The following is a 17,609-nucleotide window of genomic DNA, read 5'->3' on the forward strand; positions in this document are numbered from 1 at the left end:
ATTAAATATCTATAAATTATATTAATCTTATATTTAATTAAATACTTATAAATTATATTAATTTTATATTTAATTAAATATTTATAAATTATAATTTATCCTATATTTAATTAAATATTTATAAATTATAATTCATCCTATATTTAATTAAATATTTATAAATTATATTAATCTTATATTTAATTAAATATTTATAAATTATAATTAATCTTATATTTAATTAAATATTTATAAATTATATTAATCTTATATTTAATTAAATATTTATAAATTATATTAATCTTATATTTAATTAAATATTTATAAATTATATTAATTTTATATTTAATTAAATATTTATAAATTATAATTCATCCTATATTTAATTAAATATTTATAAATTATATCCATCTTATATTTAATTAAATATTTATAAATTATATTAATCTTATATTTAATTAAATATTTATAAATTATATTAATCTTATATTTAATTAAGTATTTATAAATTATATTAATCTTATATTTAATTAAATATTTATAAATTATAATTCATCCTATATTTAATTAAATATTTATAAATTATATTAATCTTATATTTAATTAAATATTTATAAATTATATTAATCTTATATTTAATTAAATATTTATAAATTATAATTAATCCTATATTTAATTAAATATTTATAAATTATAATTCATCCTATATTTAATTAAATATTTATAAATTATATCCATCTTATATTTAATTAAATATTTATAAATTATATTAATCTTATATTTAATTAAATATTTATAAATTATATTAATCTTATATTTAATTAAATATTTATAAATTATATTAATCTTATATTTAATTAAATATTTATAAATTATAATTCATCCTATATTTAATTAAATATTTATAAATTATATTAATCTTATATTTAATTAAATATTTATAAATTATAATTAATCCTATATTTAATTAAATATTTATAAATTATAATTCATCCTATATTTAATTAAATATTTATAAATTATATCCATCTTATATTTAATTAAATATTTATAAATTATATTAATCTTATATTTAATTAAATATTTATAAATTATAATTCATCCTATATTTAATTAAATATTTATAAATTATAATTCATCCTATATTTAATTAAATATTTATAAATTATATTAATCTTATATTTAATTAAATATTTATAAATTATAATTAATCCTATATTTAATTAAATATTTATAAATTATAATTCATCCTATATTTAATTAAATATTTATAAATTATATCCATCTTATATTTAATTAAATATTTATAAATTATATTAATCTTATATTTAATTAAATATTTATAAATTATATTAATCTTATCTTTAATTAAATATTTATAAATTATATTAATCTTATATTTAATTAAATATTTATAAATTATATTTATCTTATATATAATTAAATATTTATAAATTATATTAATCTCATATTTAATTAAATATTTATAAATTATATTAATCTTATATTTAATTAAATATTTATAAATTATAATTCATCCTATATTTAATTAAATATTTATAAATTATATTAATCTTATATTTAATTAAATATTTATAAATTATAATTAATCCTATATTTAATTAAATATTTATAAATTATAATTCATCCTATATTTAATTAAATATTTATAAATTATATCCATCTTATATTTAATTAAATATTTATAAATTATATTAATCTTATATTTAATTAAATATTTATAAATTATATTAATCTTATATTTAATTAAATATTTATAAATTATATTAATCTTATATTTAATTAAATATTTATAAATTATAATTCATCCTATATTTAATTAAATATTTATAAATTATATTAATCTTATATTTAATTAAATATTTATAAATTATAATTAATCCTATATTTAATTAAATATTTATAAATTATAATTCATCCTATATTTAATTAAATATTTATAAATTATATCCATCTTATATTTAATTAAATATTTATAAATTATATTAATCTTATATTTAATTAAATATTTATAAATTATATTAATCTTATATTTAATTAAATATTTATAAATTATATTAATCTTATATATAATTAAATATTTATAAATTATATTAATCTCATATTTAATTAAATATTTATAAATTATATTAATCTTATATTTAATTAAATATTTATAAATTATATTCATCTTATATTTAATTAAATATTTATAAATTATGTTCATCTTATATTTAATTAAATATTTATAAATTATATTCATCTTATATTTATAAATTATATTCATCTTATATTTATAAATTATATTAATCTTATATTTATAAATTATATTTATCTTATATTTATAAATTATATTAATCTTATATTTATAAATTATATTCATCTTATATTTATAAATTATATTCATCTTATATTTATAAATTATATTCATCTTATATTTATAAATTATATTAATCTTATATTTATAAATTATATTAATCTTATATTTATAAATTATATTTATCTTATATTTATAAATTATATTCATCTTATATTTATAAATTATATTAATCTTATATTTATAAATTATATTAATCTTATATTTATAAATTATATTAATCTTATATTTATAAATTATATTTATCTTATATTTATAAATTATATTCATCTTATATTTATAAATGATATTCATCTTATATTTATAAATTATATTCATCTTATATTTATAAATTATATTCATCTTATATTTATAAATTATATTCATCTTATATTTTATTAAATAATTAAGTATTTTAATGTAAAAGTTGATCGTGATCAAGAATTGAACTTGGGTCGCATTGTAACCACGCGGATAGTTCACCGCCGAGACATTGACTTCCTTAGGGAAAATGTTAAAGTAAAGAAACCATTATGATAAGGCGGGTTTTTTTACTAAACGGATGAATACAATATCTGTGGATATTTTTTATTGAACTTTGTTTTTTATTCTTGTGAACTTGTTTACGTATGAAATGTTTAAGGTCAAATCTTTTTTAGCGCAGTCAGCAGAGATAAGAGGGTTAAAGGGTAAAACCTGTGGGTGATCCACTTTGGTATTTTTTGTTATTTATTTACGGGTTTTATAATCGTCTTAAATATAGTTGCAATACAGCGAAGGAGTTCATTTAACGTTTATTGAAATTCGAGTTTGCGTTTAGTCAAGAGGCTCTCTGTGCTTTGTTGATGGTAAGGTTTTTGCTTCTTGTTAATACATTTGGTGTGGATATTTGGATATCTATGATTCCTAATACAGTCAATGGTTTCCTGGGGATATTGGAAATTGAACGGCATTGGTATTTTTCATGCGGTATGTGTCACAACGTCAACTGGAAGTCTACGAGTCGTCCACTACCAGATGTCGAAAATAGCTTTTCTACGGTATCTTCATCAAGGGCAAGTGTTGAAATAAAATGAGCGTTAAAGGTGTGGATATAGTATTTCGTAAGCGAGAAAAATACAAATACCCTCTGTAGAAATATTTATTTCATTAAAATTTGCTTCGTATTATATTCAACTGATAAAAGTGTACTGTAAAAAGGGTTTAATTCAATTGTATATTGTTATAGTACGTCTAACTCACTGTTGTAACTACTTAATTTATAATATTCTGAATAAATTAAAATTGGTCGTTTCGTCTCAATTATTTTAATTATAATTAAATTTGTATACCGGGCGGGATAGAACTGGGATAACATTTATAGTAAATAACTCTGAATTGCGGAGATAAATCTTGAAATGTCATCTCGAGAAATTAATACCACTAGGGACAATTCTTCCGAGGAGAGGTATATTTTGGCATGCCAACTTGTTTTAAATAATCCGTAGAGTTGTTTTTTCAATATTTCAAGGTCTTATAAAATGTGTATATGTGTATAACCAAGAATGATTGAAGTTACTAAGAATATTTCCGCATAGCATTAACCCCTGGTACCATCCTCACAGCTTTTGTGGAGAAAGTTCGTCTGCATTTAAGGCGCATTCAAGGTCATACCATATAGCAAACTTGAATGGGAAAGCAGACGAATTTAAGCTACAAAGGCTCAGCCTTTTAAATAAGGATTTTTTTAAACTGGTCCTTATGACCAGTAACCCCCTAGCATATGAATTATTAAACTGGTCCTTATGACCAGTGACCCCTAGCTTATGAATTATTAAACTGGTCTTATATAAAATGTTCCAATGTCATTTATAAGCCTAAAAAAAACCTATACTACATGTTTAGAAGTTAGATTATGTTGGTAACATTAATTTTACACGTATTCAAAATAGTTAACTTTATTTTATGAGTACCACAAGAATAGTACAATATAGTACTATCTCACCTAAGACTACTACCATAGCCTAGAAGACCCTCGTAATTTACCGTATTATCTCTCTTTCTCTAGGCCCCGTAACTCCAGAGTCCCCGGTCCGTTACCGCATGGATTAAACACTAAAGGATGTTCCACGGGCGAAAAAACACACAAATGCCCTGTCACGTCGCCACCTAGCGGCGCGAGTCCGAAAAACCGGAATTTTTTTTCTCTCCGCTCTATCCAGGGGAAAACAAACCCACGTGCTTTCAAATAAATAATGGTATCGAAAAAATAGCAGACGAATTCTAAAAATCACGGTATAAAAGTTTCAAAAAATAACAGATGGCGCTACAAACTCATATCCGGTGCCCCTGGATAGAAGAAAAACAAAAAATAACACCTAGCTAACGAGGACTTTGCCTTAGGAAGCTAGCCCGTGGAACATCCTTTAGTGTTTAATCCATGGTTACCGCGTAGCCAGGTAGCCTACCGTACTCGGGGGAAAGCGAGACTAGAGGATTGAGGAATTAAATTTAGAGTCCATGAATGAGGGTTTGAGGCCAGAGCGGGGTTAGACAGTTCGACTCGTTCGAGGGATGCGATCGAAGGGACTCTACATAAAACCTCGACGTGCGGCCGCGGCGGTAGTAAGTGGAGTCGCTATACATCGAAATCCAGTCAATAGGGAAATCAAAATTGATATAAACCTTGGATTAATAGGGCATCTCCCATTATTTGGACTTATTAAACTGGTCACCTTCTGTTTTTTGTTATTATTTCGAATTAATAAACTGGACACGGTGACCAGTGACCCCCAAATTTTGAATAAATAAACTGGTCTGAGCAATTAATTAACTGGTCTTTGACCACCTGACCACCGTTATTTCCAAGGCTGCAAAGGCTGCGAGGATGGGAATCAGAATCCTGTTACAGTAGTCCAATATTCTTAGTAACTTCAATACATTCTTGGTATAAAACGTAACTACGGTAGCTTCACTATCAACTTTATATATTCAATCTGGGGGCCGCTGAATAGTCGATAATGATTAGTCTCGAATGTGAATAACACCGAAAGATTGTAAAAAGTGTCCTAGCCTCGAATATGAATAACCATGAAACTGATTAGCGTCGAAACTGACTTCTCTCGAAAGTTCAATGTGCGGTACTGGAATAGACTCGAAACTGACTTCTCTCGAAAGTTCAATGTGCGGTACTGGAATAGACTCGAAACTGACTTCTCTCGAAATCTCAATGTGCGGTACTGGAATAGACTCGAAACTGACTTCTCTCGAAATCTCAATGTGCGGTACTGGAATAGACTCGAAACTGACTTCTCTCGAAAGCTCAATGTGCGGTACTGGAATAGACTCGAAACTGACTTCTCTCGAAATCTCAATGTGCGGTACTGGAATAGACTCTAAACTGAACAGACTCGAATCGGAATAGTTTCGAAACTGAACAGACTCGAAAAGGAATAGTTTCGAAACTGATGGCTATTTTAAACAATAGGTCCGCCTCATGCACCCATGATGATATAAAGAACAGGGCTGGGTGAGCACCGGTCCACCCAAGTGAATAGTATAACGCCCGACAATACTTGGTGTGTAAGGCTAGGTACTGTCCTCTAGGTCGCGTTACAGAAGGTTGGGGTGGCGCCGCGCGCCCCCAGCGCTCGAGTGAAAGTGAGTGCGCGGCGCCGGCAGGCGCCAATGTATAGAGTCTTTGGATCCCAGGAGGGGCGGGTTACACTTTTCGTTTAAGTAACCATAACTTTTTAAATAATAATTTACGGGGAATAATTCTGTAAATATTCGAAATCCAATTTTCGATCGAAAACTACATTTCAAACTTCGAGATCTCCACGAATGGTATTCGGTAAAGATTTCGAATAAGCATAAATCAATGCAAATTGTCGAAGTCGATCTCGACATAGTATAGGGTATCGAGATCGAATTCCCATTCGATTTTTTACAGAATCGCCCCCCAGTTTCGAAACTATTCCGATTCGAGTGAAATCAGTTTATAAACTATTCCGGTTCGAGTGAAATCAGTTTATAAACTATTCCGATTCGAGTGAAATCAGTTTATAAACTATTCCGGTTCGAGTGAAATCAGTTTATAAACTATTCCGATTCGAGTTAAATCAGTTTCGGAACTATTAAGATTCGAGTTAAATCCGTTTCGAAACTATTCCGATTCGAGAGAAGTCAGATTCGAGAGAAATCAGATTCGAGTGAAGTCAGTTTCGAGAGAAGTCCGACGGAGAAGTCAGTTTCGACGCTAATCAGTTTCATGTTTATTCATATTCGAGACTATTCAGATTCGAGACTAGTACACTTTGTACAATATTTCGGTGTTATTCACATTCGAGCCTATTCAGGTGTCTCTCCAATCCATTTTAGTGCTGCTGAGCTCAACCATGAGCCGCTCTGTTCCAAAACGCCTTTAATCTATAATGAAAAACAGTGTGCAATGTCAAACATTTATTTGAGCCTACAGAAAACTTTCCACGTCAGATATTGTCGCCATAGTTTCCTGGCCCCTGGGCTTCTTCTAAGGGTCTCTCTTTCAACTCTGACAAATGTCCTGTCCTACACCTTGGTAAAAAAACCTTAACCATATATACACCATTGACGACGCCCCCATTAAAACCACGTTATCTGAACGGGGCCTTGGTGTACTGGTCGACCCTGCTCTAAAATTATCTAGCCATGTCAATAAAGTATCTAAAACGATTCGCTCAACCACTGGTATTATCCGACGCCACCTCCTTTTTCGTTCCCCCAAAATAATCCAAACTTTCTAAAACTTCCTTATTCTTCCCCACTTAGATTATAGCTCTCCAATCTGGAAACCCTCCCTTTTATCTGACATCACTGCCCTCCAAAATGCTCAAAATTCTTTCACTAAACTCTCTAAACAAATTTTATCGTTATCTTGCCCCCACCCGCTTACGCCTTCTTCATATTGACCCTGTCCACCTTCGTCATCGCGTTAACAACCTCTGCTTACTCTATGATTTTTTCCATAATAATTTAACCCTGAACCTTTCCAATTTTTTCTCAATAAATATGTCCTCTACTTTAGACCCTGACGCCGCGAAATGTTTGTCGGCGGCGGCGAGCCGGTCAATTTTAGTCGGCGGCGGCGTTGACTTAAAATACATCGGTGGCGGCGGCGGCGTTTATTTATAAAAGTAAAATATTTTTATACTAGAAAGTAGAAATCCACCTACCTGTGGTCCTGCTCCTGGCGCGTATTACGGCGGCGTCGGGGTCTACTCTACTCGTAGTCACTCCCTAAAATTAGCCAAACCAAGGGTTTCATCTGCCCAGCGCCAAAACCATTTTTCTTCCGGGGTCATTAACGACTGGAATTATCTCCCACAGGACAAATTTCTCCGCCATGTATCAGATTATCTTCGTAGCAAATGTCGCCATTAATTTAATTTTCTTTTCACTAGTCATAAGTTTTATTTTCTCAATTTATCCTTAATCATATTACCATGAATATATCTAGCTATGAATATCCAACCCTACGATATAGCCCTTCTATCATGTCGATTTGATTTGGGTGGCAACTTTCGAGACCAGTGACGCGTTTTCAACCAATCAGGAGACTGAAGGAAATGACGGCATGCTCCTCACTCGGTCGGAGTAGATGTGATTGATCACGTGACTAGATAAGCCCAACCCAAATTTTAGCGGGAGGTTAGAGAGGCTATTGCTATTGTATATTCATAGCTAGATATATTCATGATATTACTCAATTTTCAAAAAAATTTAATATCTTTTTTATTTTTTTAAATGTTCGATTTATTACTCATTCCTTCGATGCTCCAAGAGAAGCCCACTATGTGGCTTATGGAGTCCTTTGTATAAATAAATAAATAAAGGTTTAAAGGTTTTTATTGGAGCTGTCATTAAGACACCCTTTTGAAACAGGGCAGCTCTACATAAGTGAGCTCAGAAATTATTTTAAAATTTATATAAAGTTTTCTAACATTTTTGAACATTTTTTACAATTTTGGATTTTCGTTTAGATACATTACAAAGCATATGATGTACACGTGTTAATTGTGGGCTGTATCCCTCAAGATTTAAGTGTGTGCATTCCGCTTCTTTACTTGCCACCGGCCGAGGATAGAGGCTACCATCTGCGGGTGCCAGGTCTGGTTGGGTTCCAGGTCTAGTCCTAATATATGTTTTATGTTAGTGTCTGTGTGCGCTACCCTCCACTCAGAGCTATCTTCAGTTGAAGTCGCGGGGCATTCTAATAATATGTGGCGGATGTCTTCCTGTGTTGCACCACATAGGCGGCAGTGTGGGGGAAAAGCAAACAGTTGGGATATTTCAAAATGTCCCGGACTTTGAAGTCACTTTATGATTTCGATAATTCTACGATTTTTGCCTTTTCAATTTTCAAAATGTACCATATTTCCAACGTATTGTATTATAATGGTACTATTTTTATATTTACATTATTTCTACTACTAAAATAATAAGAAATTATTAATTATTATTAACTGTACACAAAATCGTCGACTGAAAGCAAAAACCACGTAACTGTATACTAATTAATGGTATCGTTAAATTTACGTAGTTTTTGCTAACAGGCGACGAAATATTAAGCCATAGAAATCTCATAGGTAACTAGAATGCTGCTGTGTAACTGGAAAATGGGCCAAACGCTGTGGCAGACGATAGCCAGATCTCAGCCAATCAGAGCTCAAAAAGTGGTTCTGCCAAGAATTTTATGTCACCAGAGAGAATGACGTCACCTATCTCCCGCTATAGTAGCGGATCCAAGGAGGATTATTATCCTCCTTGGCGGAACCACTCTACGGCCTCTCATTGGCTGAAGGTTCAAGGCGAACTGGCGTCAAGCTCGGCCGTAGGCGGCAGCATTCTAGTTACCTATGAGATTTCTATGTATTAAGCCTACGTTCAAGTGTTGCCAGATCATTCGATAGTCAATACCATAGAAATCGGAATTTCTAATCGTCGCGCGGCAATATTTCAAAAATCGTCCTAGTTAGTTATTCCGATTTCTCTGGTCGAAATTGACTACATCAACTCCACATAAAGAAACGTCACGAGAACAGTTATCTGCATGTTATGCAACAAACACTTTAAATTAAAAGTAATTAATACTATTTTATATTGGTACCATAATTTCCATTGTTGTACTATAACTGTTTACCCTTTGTACAATAATTTGGTCAGAAAAATCTGGTAACGCTGTGGCCGGGACTAGTGGCGTAGTTCTGTAATCCCAAGCGTCCGGGAGGCAGATAATGTGGAGGGCTTTGTGAGGACGAACACCAATCCCTCAACGGGTTGTTGTCATACTTCCGCCACGGGTGTCCCGTCTCTATCCCCAAGTATACTTCCGTTGGCGTGGTCCTTACACATATCTAACTCCTGATTAATCAGATGGAAGAGTGGACTTAATTGTCACAATCTCTAAAAAAAAAATAATAATAATATGATAGACCAAGTGTTACCTTAAAATGACGATTAAAAATTTAAGGTTGTGTCATTTATAACTAACCTTTTCAAATTTTAAATGTTGCCGGTCTTCTAGTCCAAAAAGAATTTAGGGTCCGGGATTAATATGTCGTTTTTATGGTCTATGCTATTTGGCCAATAACACACGCCTCACTTCTATCCCATAATTCTTTTCGGTTTCCTTTGTACGCATTGCGCCACTTTGACTGAAATTAATTTGTTTTTATTTGTGAATTTTATGTAATCGTAATTATTAAGTAACAACTGAAGCAACGGACTCATTTCAAACAATTTATATATAGTAAGTAGTAATGGATGTTAACCAAGTATAGTTATGTGAAAGCTTTTAACTATATATTTGAAATCTGTACTTGGTGGGCCTTGCCTAAATTTCCAGCAGGCGGCACCAAGACTTTCATTTTAATTATACAAATTATAACAAAAGTCAATTGATTGTAATAACGTCATAAAATTTCAGAAACACAATTAAAATGTCTCGTTACCGAGACAGCTGCCCGTTAGACTGCAAAGTCTATGTTGGTGATTTGGGTAACAGTGGTACAAAGCATGAAATTGAAGAAGCATTTTCTTATTACGGACCATTGAGGAGTGTATGGGTTGCTCGAAACCCTCCTGGGTTTGCTTTTGTAGAGTTTGAAGACACCAGAGATGCAAGAGATGCTTCCAGAGCACTTGATGGAAAGTTAGTAATTCCTCAAAAATAGTTTTTTATAGGTATTTAACCAACATTTTCTATTCCAGAATACTTTGCGGTCGAAGGGTAAGAGTTGAACTCTCAACAGGGAAGTCAAGGCATAATTTTAGAGGGCCACCACCTAGGCCATTCCACCCGGAGGATCGTTGTTATGATTGTGGAGAAAGAGGCGAGGAGTATTTATAAAATATTAGGTGTATAGCCTAACTTCATAGATGTGTTAATTGTGTTTATTATTTAAAGCAGGACATTACGCTCGTGATTGTAAGAGAGTGAGCCGTCGCTACAGAAGTGGAGGATCTAGCAGGTAATATGAACATATGAACAATCTTTTTTTCTGTTTCGGGTTTAAATTTTTTCTAAGTAGTATTGTTAGGCTATTTATTTATTTATCTATTTATTACCACTTTGAAGAGAAATTTGACAAATATTCTTTTAACAAATCCTTTTCAATTGCGGATTCTGGAAAGAGATAATTTGCGATTTAATTCAATTTCTAATTCGTTTTGATAGAGTTAACAGTCCTAAACCATAGCTAGTCATTGGGACTGAAAAAGTTAAAATTTAACGTTAGATTTAATGACAGCTTAGGTATTCTAAGGAAATTAAATTACTAAAAATAAATGGTTGAATCCTGACAATATCTTGTAGGCTAATTGCTGAGTTCACTTTGATCATGTTGGGTGTGTTCGTCGGCCCTCAGCTCATCTGTTAATATCTCAAAAATTAAAATGTCGAATAAAGAGAGTAGTCCCGACTCAGCTAGTCAGCCTGAGTACAAATTCCTCGGCCACGCTCTGCTGCGAGTCGAGAAGTAATGAACCCACCCTCTAGCGAGTCTACTCAGCTCAGCTCAGCTGGCATCAGGGTTTAATCTACAGTGGGGGTTCGGCAATGTCACAGCCTAGTACGTCTCACTCGACACGAGCGTTCGACTCTCGGCGACTAGCTCTACTCAGTGGGCCGGGCTTTTTGTCATAGTACCACCTCTACCCTGCGTTTCCGCCTAAAGTTGTTCTTATTTCAACAGATCTTTTTCAAACAAATAACCATTTGTGCTTTCAAAAAACTTAGTTTGACTCCCAATGTATAATTACCCTCCTTTATTAGTGCCTTTAACGAAGGAGCACAAATGTTTATTTGCAACTTCTAAAGGTAAGTCTGTTAGAAAACTGTTTAGCTATGTACAGTTTTCTACAGCTAAAATAAAAACCTGTCTTCACTCTCAGGCAGACAATTGAGTAACGAGTCAAAACCCAAATTTAACAGCATTCTATAGCTTAAAAAAAAATAATTTCAATGATTTTGATCCGAAGAGGCTGAAGATCTGACCATGCATGATAAACAAAATTTGAGTACTAACTGCAACTTAAGTTACCATAGCAATTGCCTTTCCTGAAGTACCACCTTTCTTATCCCAACTTTTTGTGCCAATTCTTATTTTCAAAATGGGGAATCTTAAGTAGATCCAGGCGTTCTAGAAGTCGTTCCCGTAGTCACGCCCGTTCGGCTAGCAGGAGCCGCAGTAGGAGCAGAAGTCGTAGTAGGTCACCTAGAGGAGGCAGCCACAGTCGAAGTCAATCTGGGTCACGAGCTAGGTAGGGAGAAGAATAAAGCCCTTTTTTTTCCATAAACTAATATTATCTCCCTCGCAGCCACTCGCCAAAAGATAGGCGATCGCCATCTCGTTCCCCTCGTAACTCTCCGGCGGATCGCAATGGGGACGTAAATTAATGAGTCACTTATTCATCATTTACTTTCACGTGTATTTTGACAAAATTTCAATAATCTAGATAGAGAAAAGTACAATTAGATTCATTTGTGATCATTATTGCTCTTAACTACTTGAATTATCATTTGTATATTTATATTCTTATTTTCTCGGGTAAGTCTCATTAACTAAAAGAGGTTTTAAATACTAAGTTTTAAGTCATACCTGGGGACCATACTACTGATGTGTGTAATCTGGAAGTTTACCCAAATACACGAATTAACCCATTGTGAACCCAAAATTCATAAGTGAATAAAGTGTTTCATCATTTTACATATTTTGAATTTTTTAATTACTTGTCTTGTGGTACGCAAATAAAAGAAATTTTAACTAGGAATGCATCGATATATCGGCCTATTTTTCTATTATCAGTATAGGCCAATATCGGTTTAAGCAAAGCCGATATTAAAAAAAAATATTTTCAGAAAAACATTTCAAGATAAGAAAATTCTTGATTAACTAATGATAATATTTGATTTGATTGGCTGCGCCATGTAAGCCAAACTTCAGAAGCTATATCACACCTTATTTTAGACGGGGTTAAGAGTGTAACCAAATGAAAAACCTTATATTGGATTTGTCATAGAAAATATATATCACTTAAAATGAAAAGAAATATCAAGAATGTATTTATTTATACTCAGGGAGAATGAATATGTCGAGACCATCGACGGACACGTTGAGCCCCTACCCCGTCACGCTAATGGGGGGGGAGGGAAAAAGGAGGCGGTCTTATTTTTTGCGTCCTCGCAGCAGCTTCGAAAAACGTAATTTTTAAGAACCAATGAGATTGCAGTATTATTTGATTTTATTAAAGCGGAGGAGCATCCCGGGGGCCACAACGGGTGGAATAGGGAAATATCACTCCGCTGCCATTGTGGGGGGGAATTTTTTATCAATAGGAAAAAGCACGGGTGACGTAGTGGCACATCATACTGTAAACTCCCTATTAGAGAAACGCTAAAAATAATCTCAACATATTCATTCTCCCTGAGTATAAATAAATACATTCTTGGAAATATTTAGATTTGCTTTCGCAAACGTTTTCATGAAAAATTTGAATAAAATGGTATGACAGTGTATTCAACTGTCTTTTACAATGATTTCATCGTATAAAATAATGTTAAGATATATTACTTTGTTAATATCGGTTTATCCCTAATTTTAACCTTAACCGTAACAAACTGTTGGCCTCCAAATCCAAAAAAAAACCTTTCACAAACTTCACTTTAAGCTCTGAAGAATTAGTAAAATTTCTGGTATAAAAAAAAAGCTTTTAATAGGTTTCAATTTTCTAGAAAAGCAAAATTTTTTCTTTACTTCACCAGAAACTTAAATTAAATAATGATTTCTGGTCCCCAACCCAACAAACTTAAAATTAAATCAAAATTTTTTCGGAAATAAAACTCATACAAATAAGTTGAATATGTTTAATGATATGAGTACAGGAAATTGTCACGGATACAAATTTTAGTAGACACCACAAACCCAAAGTCGAAATAAATGAAATCATTTAAAAAGGGGGATTAAAAGTACATGTCAAGCTAATTCTTTGTTCACATAAGTCAATTATATTTGGCAAGGACACGCACAAGCGATTGTTAAATTGAAGTATGAAGTGTACATTTGTTTTTCCCGCTCTTCCGATAGAGGTAATTCCAAAGTATGAGAGGGATATATGGATAATTATACATTGGTTTTTGTGGTGAGGAAACAAGTTTAAAGATTTTGGAACTCTGCGTTAACGACGATCTCTCGAAAGTGATCTGCTCAGACTGCGACGTGGGCTTCTAGAGCGACTTCGGCTACGACTGCGCGAATAACGACGCCTAAAAAAGAAAGAAACGCCGTCGAAACATCAAGAGTAAACAAATGGGTCTACCAAAAAGCCACACAGTTTTGTACTGATTTTGATCATGTTGCTTCTGGTATTACATCATTATTAAATTTAAATTAAATTGCCACAACACGATCAAAACGAGATTAGACACGACAACTTAGCTACTAAAGACAAGAAACACGCAGTATTTGATAACTGGCCATTTTTAGAACACAGCATTCTTAACTCTGATTGGTGGGACAATTAAGTTCTTAGAAAATAAAAGAAAGAAAGCAAACGTAACCTGTAATTTACACGATGAATTTGGTAAAGAGAAAATTTTTAATGCCTGATGCTTGAAGCATTGAAATTAAACAGACCAATTGCAGCGCTGGCGGGCAGATTTTGTTTTAAAGTTTATGAATTTTTTTTTAAAAAAGTGGCGAATATGGTGAGATGGTGGTGATTAGAAGCTAATGTTGCTTTATTTTTGGAAGTGAGATGGTTGGAGAGTTGAGAAGATAGCGTTGGGTGATATGTTGCAATTGGTCAGTTGCAGCCAACGCTACACCATGATTGGTTGGAAGGCGTTTATTTTATTTTGCGTTTGCAGCTGCAGTAGTTGTAGTAGAAGTAGTAGGATGACGGTTTGTTTTGTATTTGAGGAAGATGGTGATATTGTGTGCGGAGAGTCGACACAGCGACTACTACAGCTGAGTGTATTTAACGCAGGCCTTTTCCAGAGGGTTGCGTAATGCTTTTGGTGGCAGCCCTGACTTAAATCTGATTTACAAGTTTGATCGTTGGGACAGAAGATATTAACAAGGCTTTAGGAGCCTTCACCCTGGAGATGGGATAGGTGAAAGATGTGATACCCTGAAATGCGTTTATCAGTCTTTGTTATTATTGCAGTCAAGGTATGTAAAATATACGTTAACTTTTACTGTAAGACCTAAAATGTCTTAACGCGTGGCTTCCACCAGAGTCCTTTGAAGCCCATTAAAAACCATTTTAAGTTTAAAATTAGGGGAATTAAATCCAAAAAGAGTAAGCGCAACTCTCAACCTTAAAAAACTATTTTTAAACGTATTTAGCTCGCATTTGAAAAACAATACTGCTATAAAGATTATAAAATTTATCATGCAAATATCCCATTATCTAAGAGTTACGCTTCATAAAACTTATAATTTTAAAAGTTAATAATGTGTAACAAAGTATCCAATTTTGTTAGTTCAGGCTTGAAAGGACACTTTACAAAAACCTAACTACCACCATTATCGCATATGCCTAAAAATACTAATAAAAGATAGTAAACCGAAAAAGCGCAACAGTAAATTTTGATATTTCAAGTTAAAACGCATGTTTCAGTCATGGGTTTCTAATTCCTGAACCTAAATTTAGGCCTTTGTGATTGGAAATTAATGTGTCGTAAAATAAAATACATACCTTGGTGGAGGTGGGGGAGCTCGTCTTCCACCTGAAAAGATTGAAATAAAAAAGAAAAACTTAGGATGAAATAAATTTGGTTTTAAACAATTTCCTCCATTGAAAACATTTTTACCACCACTTCCACCGCCACTTCCTCCACCTCTTCTAGAACGACCATGTGACATCTCCACTCTAACTCTAGTGCCGCACAAACGACTGGAAAAAAAATTTAAATGAAAGAGTTAAGTCTAATCCTTAAGTTAAATATGCATTAATCGTATTTATAACTACACTTACGTTCCATCCATTGCTCTACATGCATCTTCTGCATCTCTAGGATCTTCAAACTCTACAAATGCAAACCCTGGAGGATTTCTCGCTACCCAAGTATTTCTTAGAGGACCAAATTTTCCAAATACTGCTTCAATTTCATGTTTCGCTGCACCACTGCCAAGGTTCCCAATGTAAACTTTACAATCCAGGTTCCATTCTCTGTATCTGGCCATGACCTTTCCGCTATATCCTAAAATATATTCAACGTTGTTAGTCGATGTTAAATCATGGTGTACTAATGAGATTTCACCAACGACTACGCCAAGTCTTAAGGGTAAGCCTTAAGCTGAACCTCGCCTCGAAAATAATAATTTATAGACCAAAATAGTTTACGACCTACTGAAATAAATCTGGCTTCACAGTTGTCGAATTACTACTGCACTTTTAATTTAAGATACGTTTAAGTATTCCTACCCCTTTCTTACATTAAAACAACTTCACAAAGTAACTTTTAAGCGTTATACTTTAAAGAAGCTTCCAGAACAAAGAGCTAAAAGGAATGACGCTCACGTCATGGACGAAAAAAACCGCCGATAAGTTAACGGTATCAAAAACCAAAAATGATCGTATATTTGCCAGATTTATCGTAAGATATATTTTCCATAGACAAACTTCCATGAACACGATTTCTTGGCAATAAATGAATTCAATGAGGACGTCAAATAACTTAAGTCGCTCAAATTAAGCTGCAAAAGGTGTTAGAATTTAGAAGGAAAAAGTTAACGCTTGTTCTTCAGTTGGATAATTTACAACAAAGTTATTCTCATTTCTAATGAGTAATCATTCAATTTGCAGTACCATCCGATCTACTATAGAAGGTCAAATTATCGTACCTAACGATAATTGTCATATAGGCTGGCAGCATTGATATACAGCGTTGGGCGGGGCGTTGCCAGAAGTAATCGATTATTTTTTTTAAAGGTAGTAGAGAGTCTGCCGTCTGTGTATTGAATATCGATTTAAAAAACATGCTTTTAACTTTAGAAAACTGTTGAATATCGTGTACAAACACTAGCAAAACACTTTTCAATCCGATTTTATATTCTAGAATTAAATAATAGCTAAAAAAATCGTTATTTGTTGTCTAACTTCGAGTAACTCGATAATCCTGAAAAATTCTCCTAACAATTTTTTATCGCTCGTGATTAGCTATTTTGAAGTTCCGTTCAGAGAAGTAAGCAAAAAGGGTAGCTTCTATTAACACAAAACAATTAAGGAGTACGGCTAGCAATAGATGGCGCTGTCACACCTTTTTTATGGCGGGAAAATTTTTAAATTTCGTGAACTATGATTGGCTCAGTTTCTACAGTGAAAAATTTGATTTACCCTTTAAAATCGCGTTTCCTAGATTAAAGGAAATGAAGTTTTTGGATCAATATAATGAATGAAACATTTGCATTTTGGCTGGGCGAATAGATCTTTTTTGGGTATTTGGATTTTTAATACCAACAGTCAAATCGAATTTTTCAAATGACCAAATAATTCGAACAAAGCGCGAGGTTTGAAAATTTGAACCAAATATAAATTTTTATCAAATTATTCTACCAAATATCAATTTTTTTGTGTTATGGATATTATATTAACTAAGAAAACGTTTTATTAATTTAATATATATGTGTAAAAATCATTAAATATATCAGATAATCGATATAACATGGCAAACATATTTTATTTATCACTATAGAAGTAAAATCATAAGGTCACCCTTATTAAATGTCTAGACCTATATTGTGCTAAGAGC

General features: G+C 32.1%; 2 protein-coding genes across 10 annotated transcripts; one reads left to right on the forward strand and one right to left on the reverse strand.

The window, feature by feature from the left end:
- The first annotated feature begins 9,944 nt into the window (after positions 1 to 9,944).
- LOC149948133 (serine/arginine-rich splicing factor 7-like) lies at positions 9,945 to 12,563 on the forward strand. 6 transcript variants are annotated; one of them, XM_090173026.1, is made up of 6 exons: positions 9,945 to 10,103; positions 10,281 to 10,505; positions 10,565 to 10,686; positions 10,761 to 10,824; positions 11,981 to 12,115; positions 12,173 to 12,563. In XM_090173026.1, the coding sequence occupies exons 2-6, from the start codon at positions 10,294 to 10,296 to the stop codon at positions 12,249 to 12,251; spliced, it is 612 nt and encodes a 203-aa protein (XP_090029152.1). In that variant the 5' UTR covers positions 9,945 to 10,103; positions 10,281 to 10,293; the 3' UTR covers positions 12,252 to 12,563. The 6 variants fall into 6 exon arrangements, with proteins under 6 accessions (XP_090029152.1, XP_090029154.1, XP_090029153.1 ...); XM_090173028.1 differs by having other exon boundaries at positions 11,984 to 12,115; XM_090173027.1 differs by having other exon boundaries at positions 10,764 to 10,824.
- Positions 12,564 to 13,698: 1,135 nt separating this feature from the next.
- Rbp1 (RNA-binding protein 1) lies at positions 13,699 to 16,397 on the reverse strand. 4 transcript variants are annotated; one of them, XM_090173034.1, is made up of 5 exons: positions 16,205 to 16,391; positions 15,833 to 16,058; positions 15,669 to 15,751; positions 15,554 to 15,584; positions 13,699 to 14,117 (listed from the first exon to the last, which is right to left on the reverse strand). In XM_090173034.1, exons 2-5 carry the CDS (start codon positions 16,039 to 16,041, stop codon positions 14,030 to 14,032), a joined length of 411 nt encoding a protein of 136 aa, XP_090029160.1. In that variant the 5' UTR covers positions 16,042 to 16,058; positions 16,205 to 16,391; the 3' UTR covers positions 13,699 to 14,029. The 4 variants fall into 4 exon arrangements, with proteins under 4 accessions (XP_090029160.1, XP_090029159.1, XP_090029161.1 ...); XM_090173033.1 differs by having other exon boundaries at positions 16,209 to 16,389; XM_090173035.1 differs by lacking the exon at positions 16,205 to 16,391 and adding an exon at positions 16,119 to 16,143.
- Between the last annotated feature and the right edge of the window lie 1,212 nt (positions 16,398 to 17,609).

Source organism: Leiobunum rupestre, chromosome 4, assembly GCF_980474605.1.
Source record: "Leiobunum rupestre chromosome 4, qqLeiRupe1.1.hap1, whole genome shotgun sequence".
NCBI lineage: Eukaryota > Metazoa > Arthropoda > Arachnida > Opiliones > Sclerosomatidae > Leiobunum > Leiobunum rupestre.

Bases quoted from the DNA above. Each gene is read 5' to 3' on its own strand.
- LOC149948133 (XM_090173026.1), top strand. From the start codon at position 10,294: ATGTCTCGTTACCGAGACAGCTGCCCGTTAGACTGCAAAGTCTATGTT. The intron at 10,687-10,760 runs GCGAGGAGTATT...TATTATTTAAAG, and splicing joins TTATGATTGTGGAGAAAGAG to CAGGACATTACGCTCGTGAT. The intron at 10,825-11,980 runs GTAATATGAACA...GGGAATCTTAAG, and splicing joins AGAAGTGGAGGATCTAGCAG to TAGATCCAGGCGTTCTAGAA.
- Rbp1 (XM_090173034.1), bottom strand. From the start codon at position 16,041: ATGGCCAGATACAGAGAATGGAACCTGGATTGTAAAGTTTACATTGGG. The intron at 15,585-15,668 runs GTAAAAATGTTT...CAATCTTTTCAG, and splicing joins AAGTGGCGGTGGAAGTGGTG to GTGGAAGACGAGCTCCCCCA. The intron at 14,118-15,553 runs GTATGTATTTTA...TTTCTTTTTTAG, and splicing joins GCTCCCCCACCTCCACCAAG to GCGTCGTTATTCGCGCAGTC.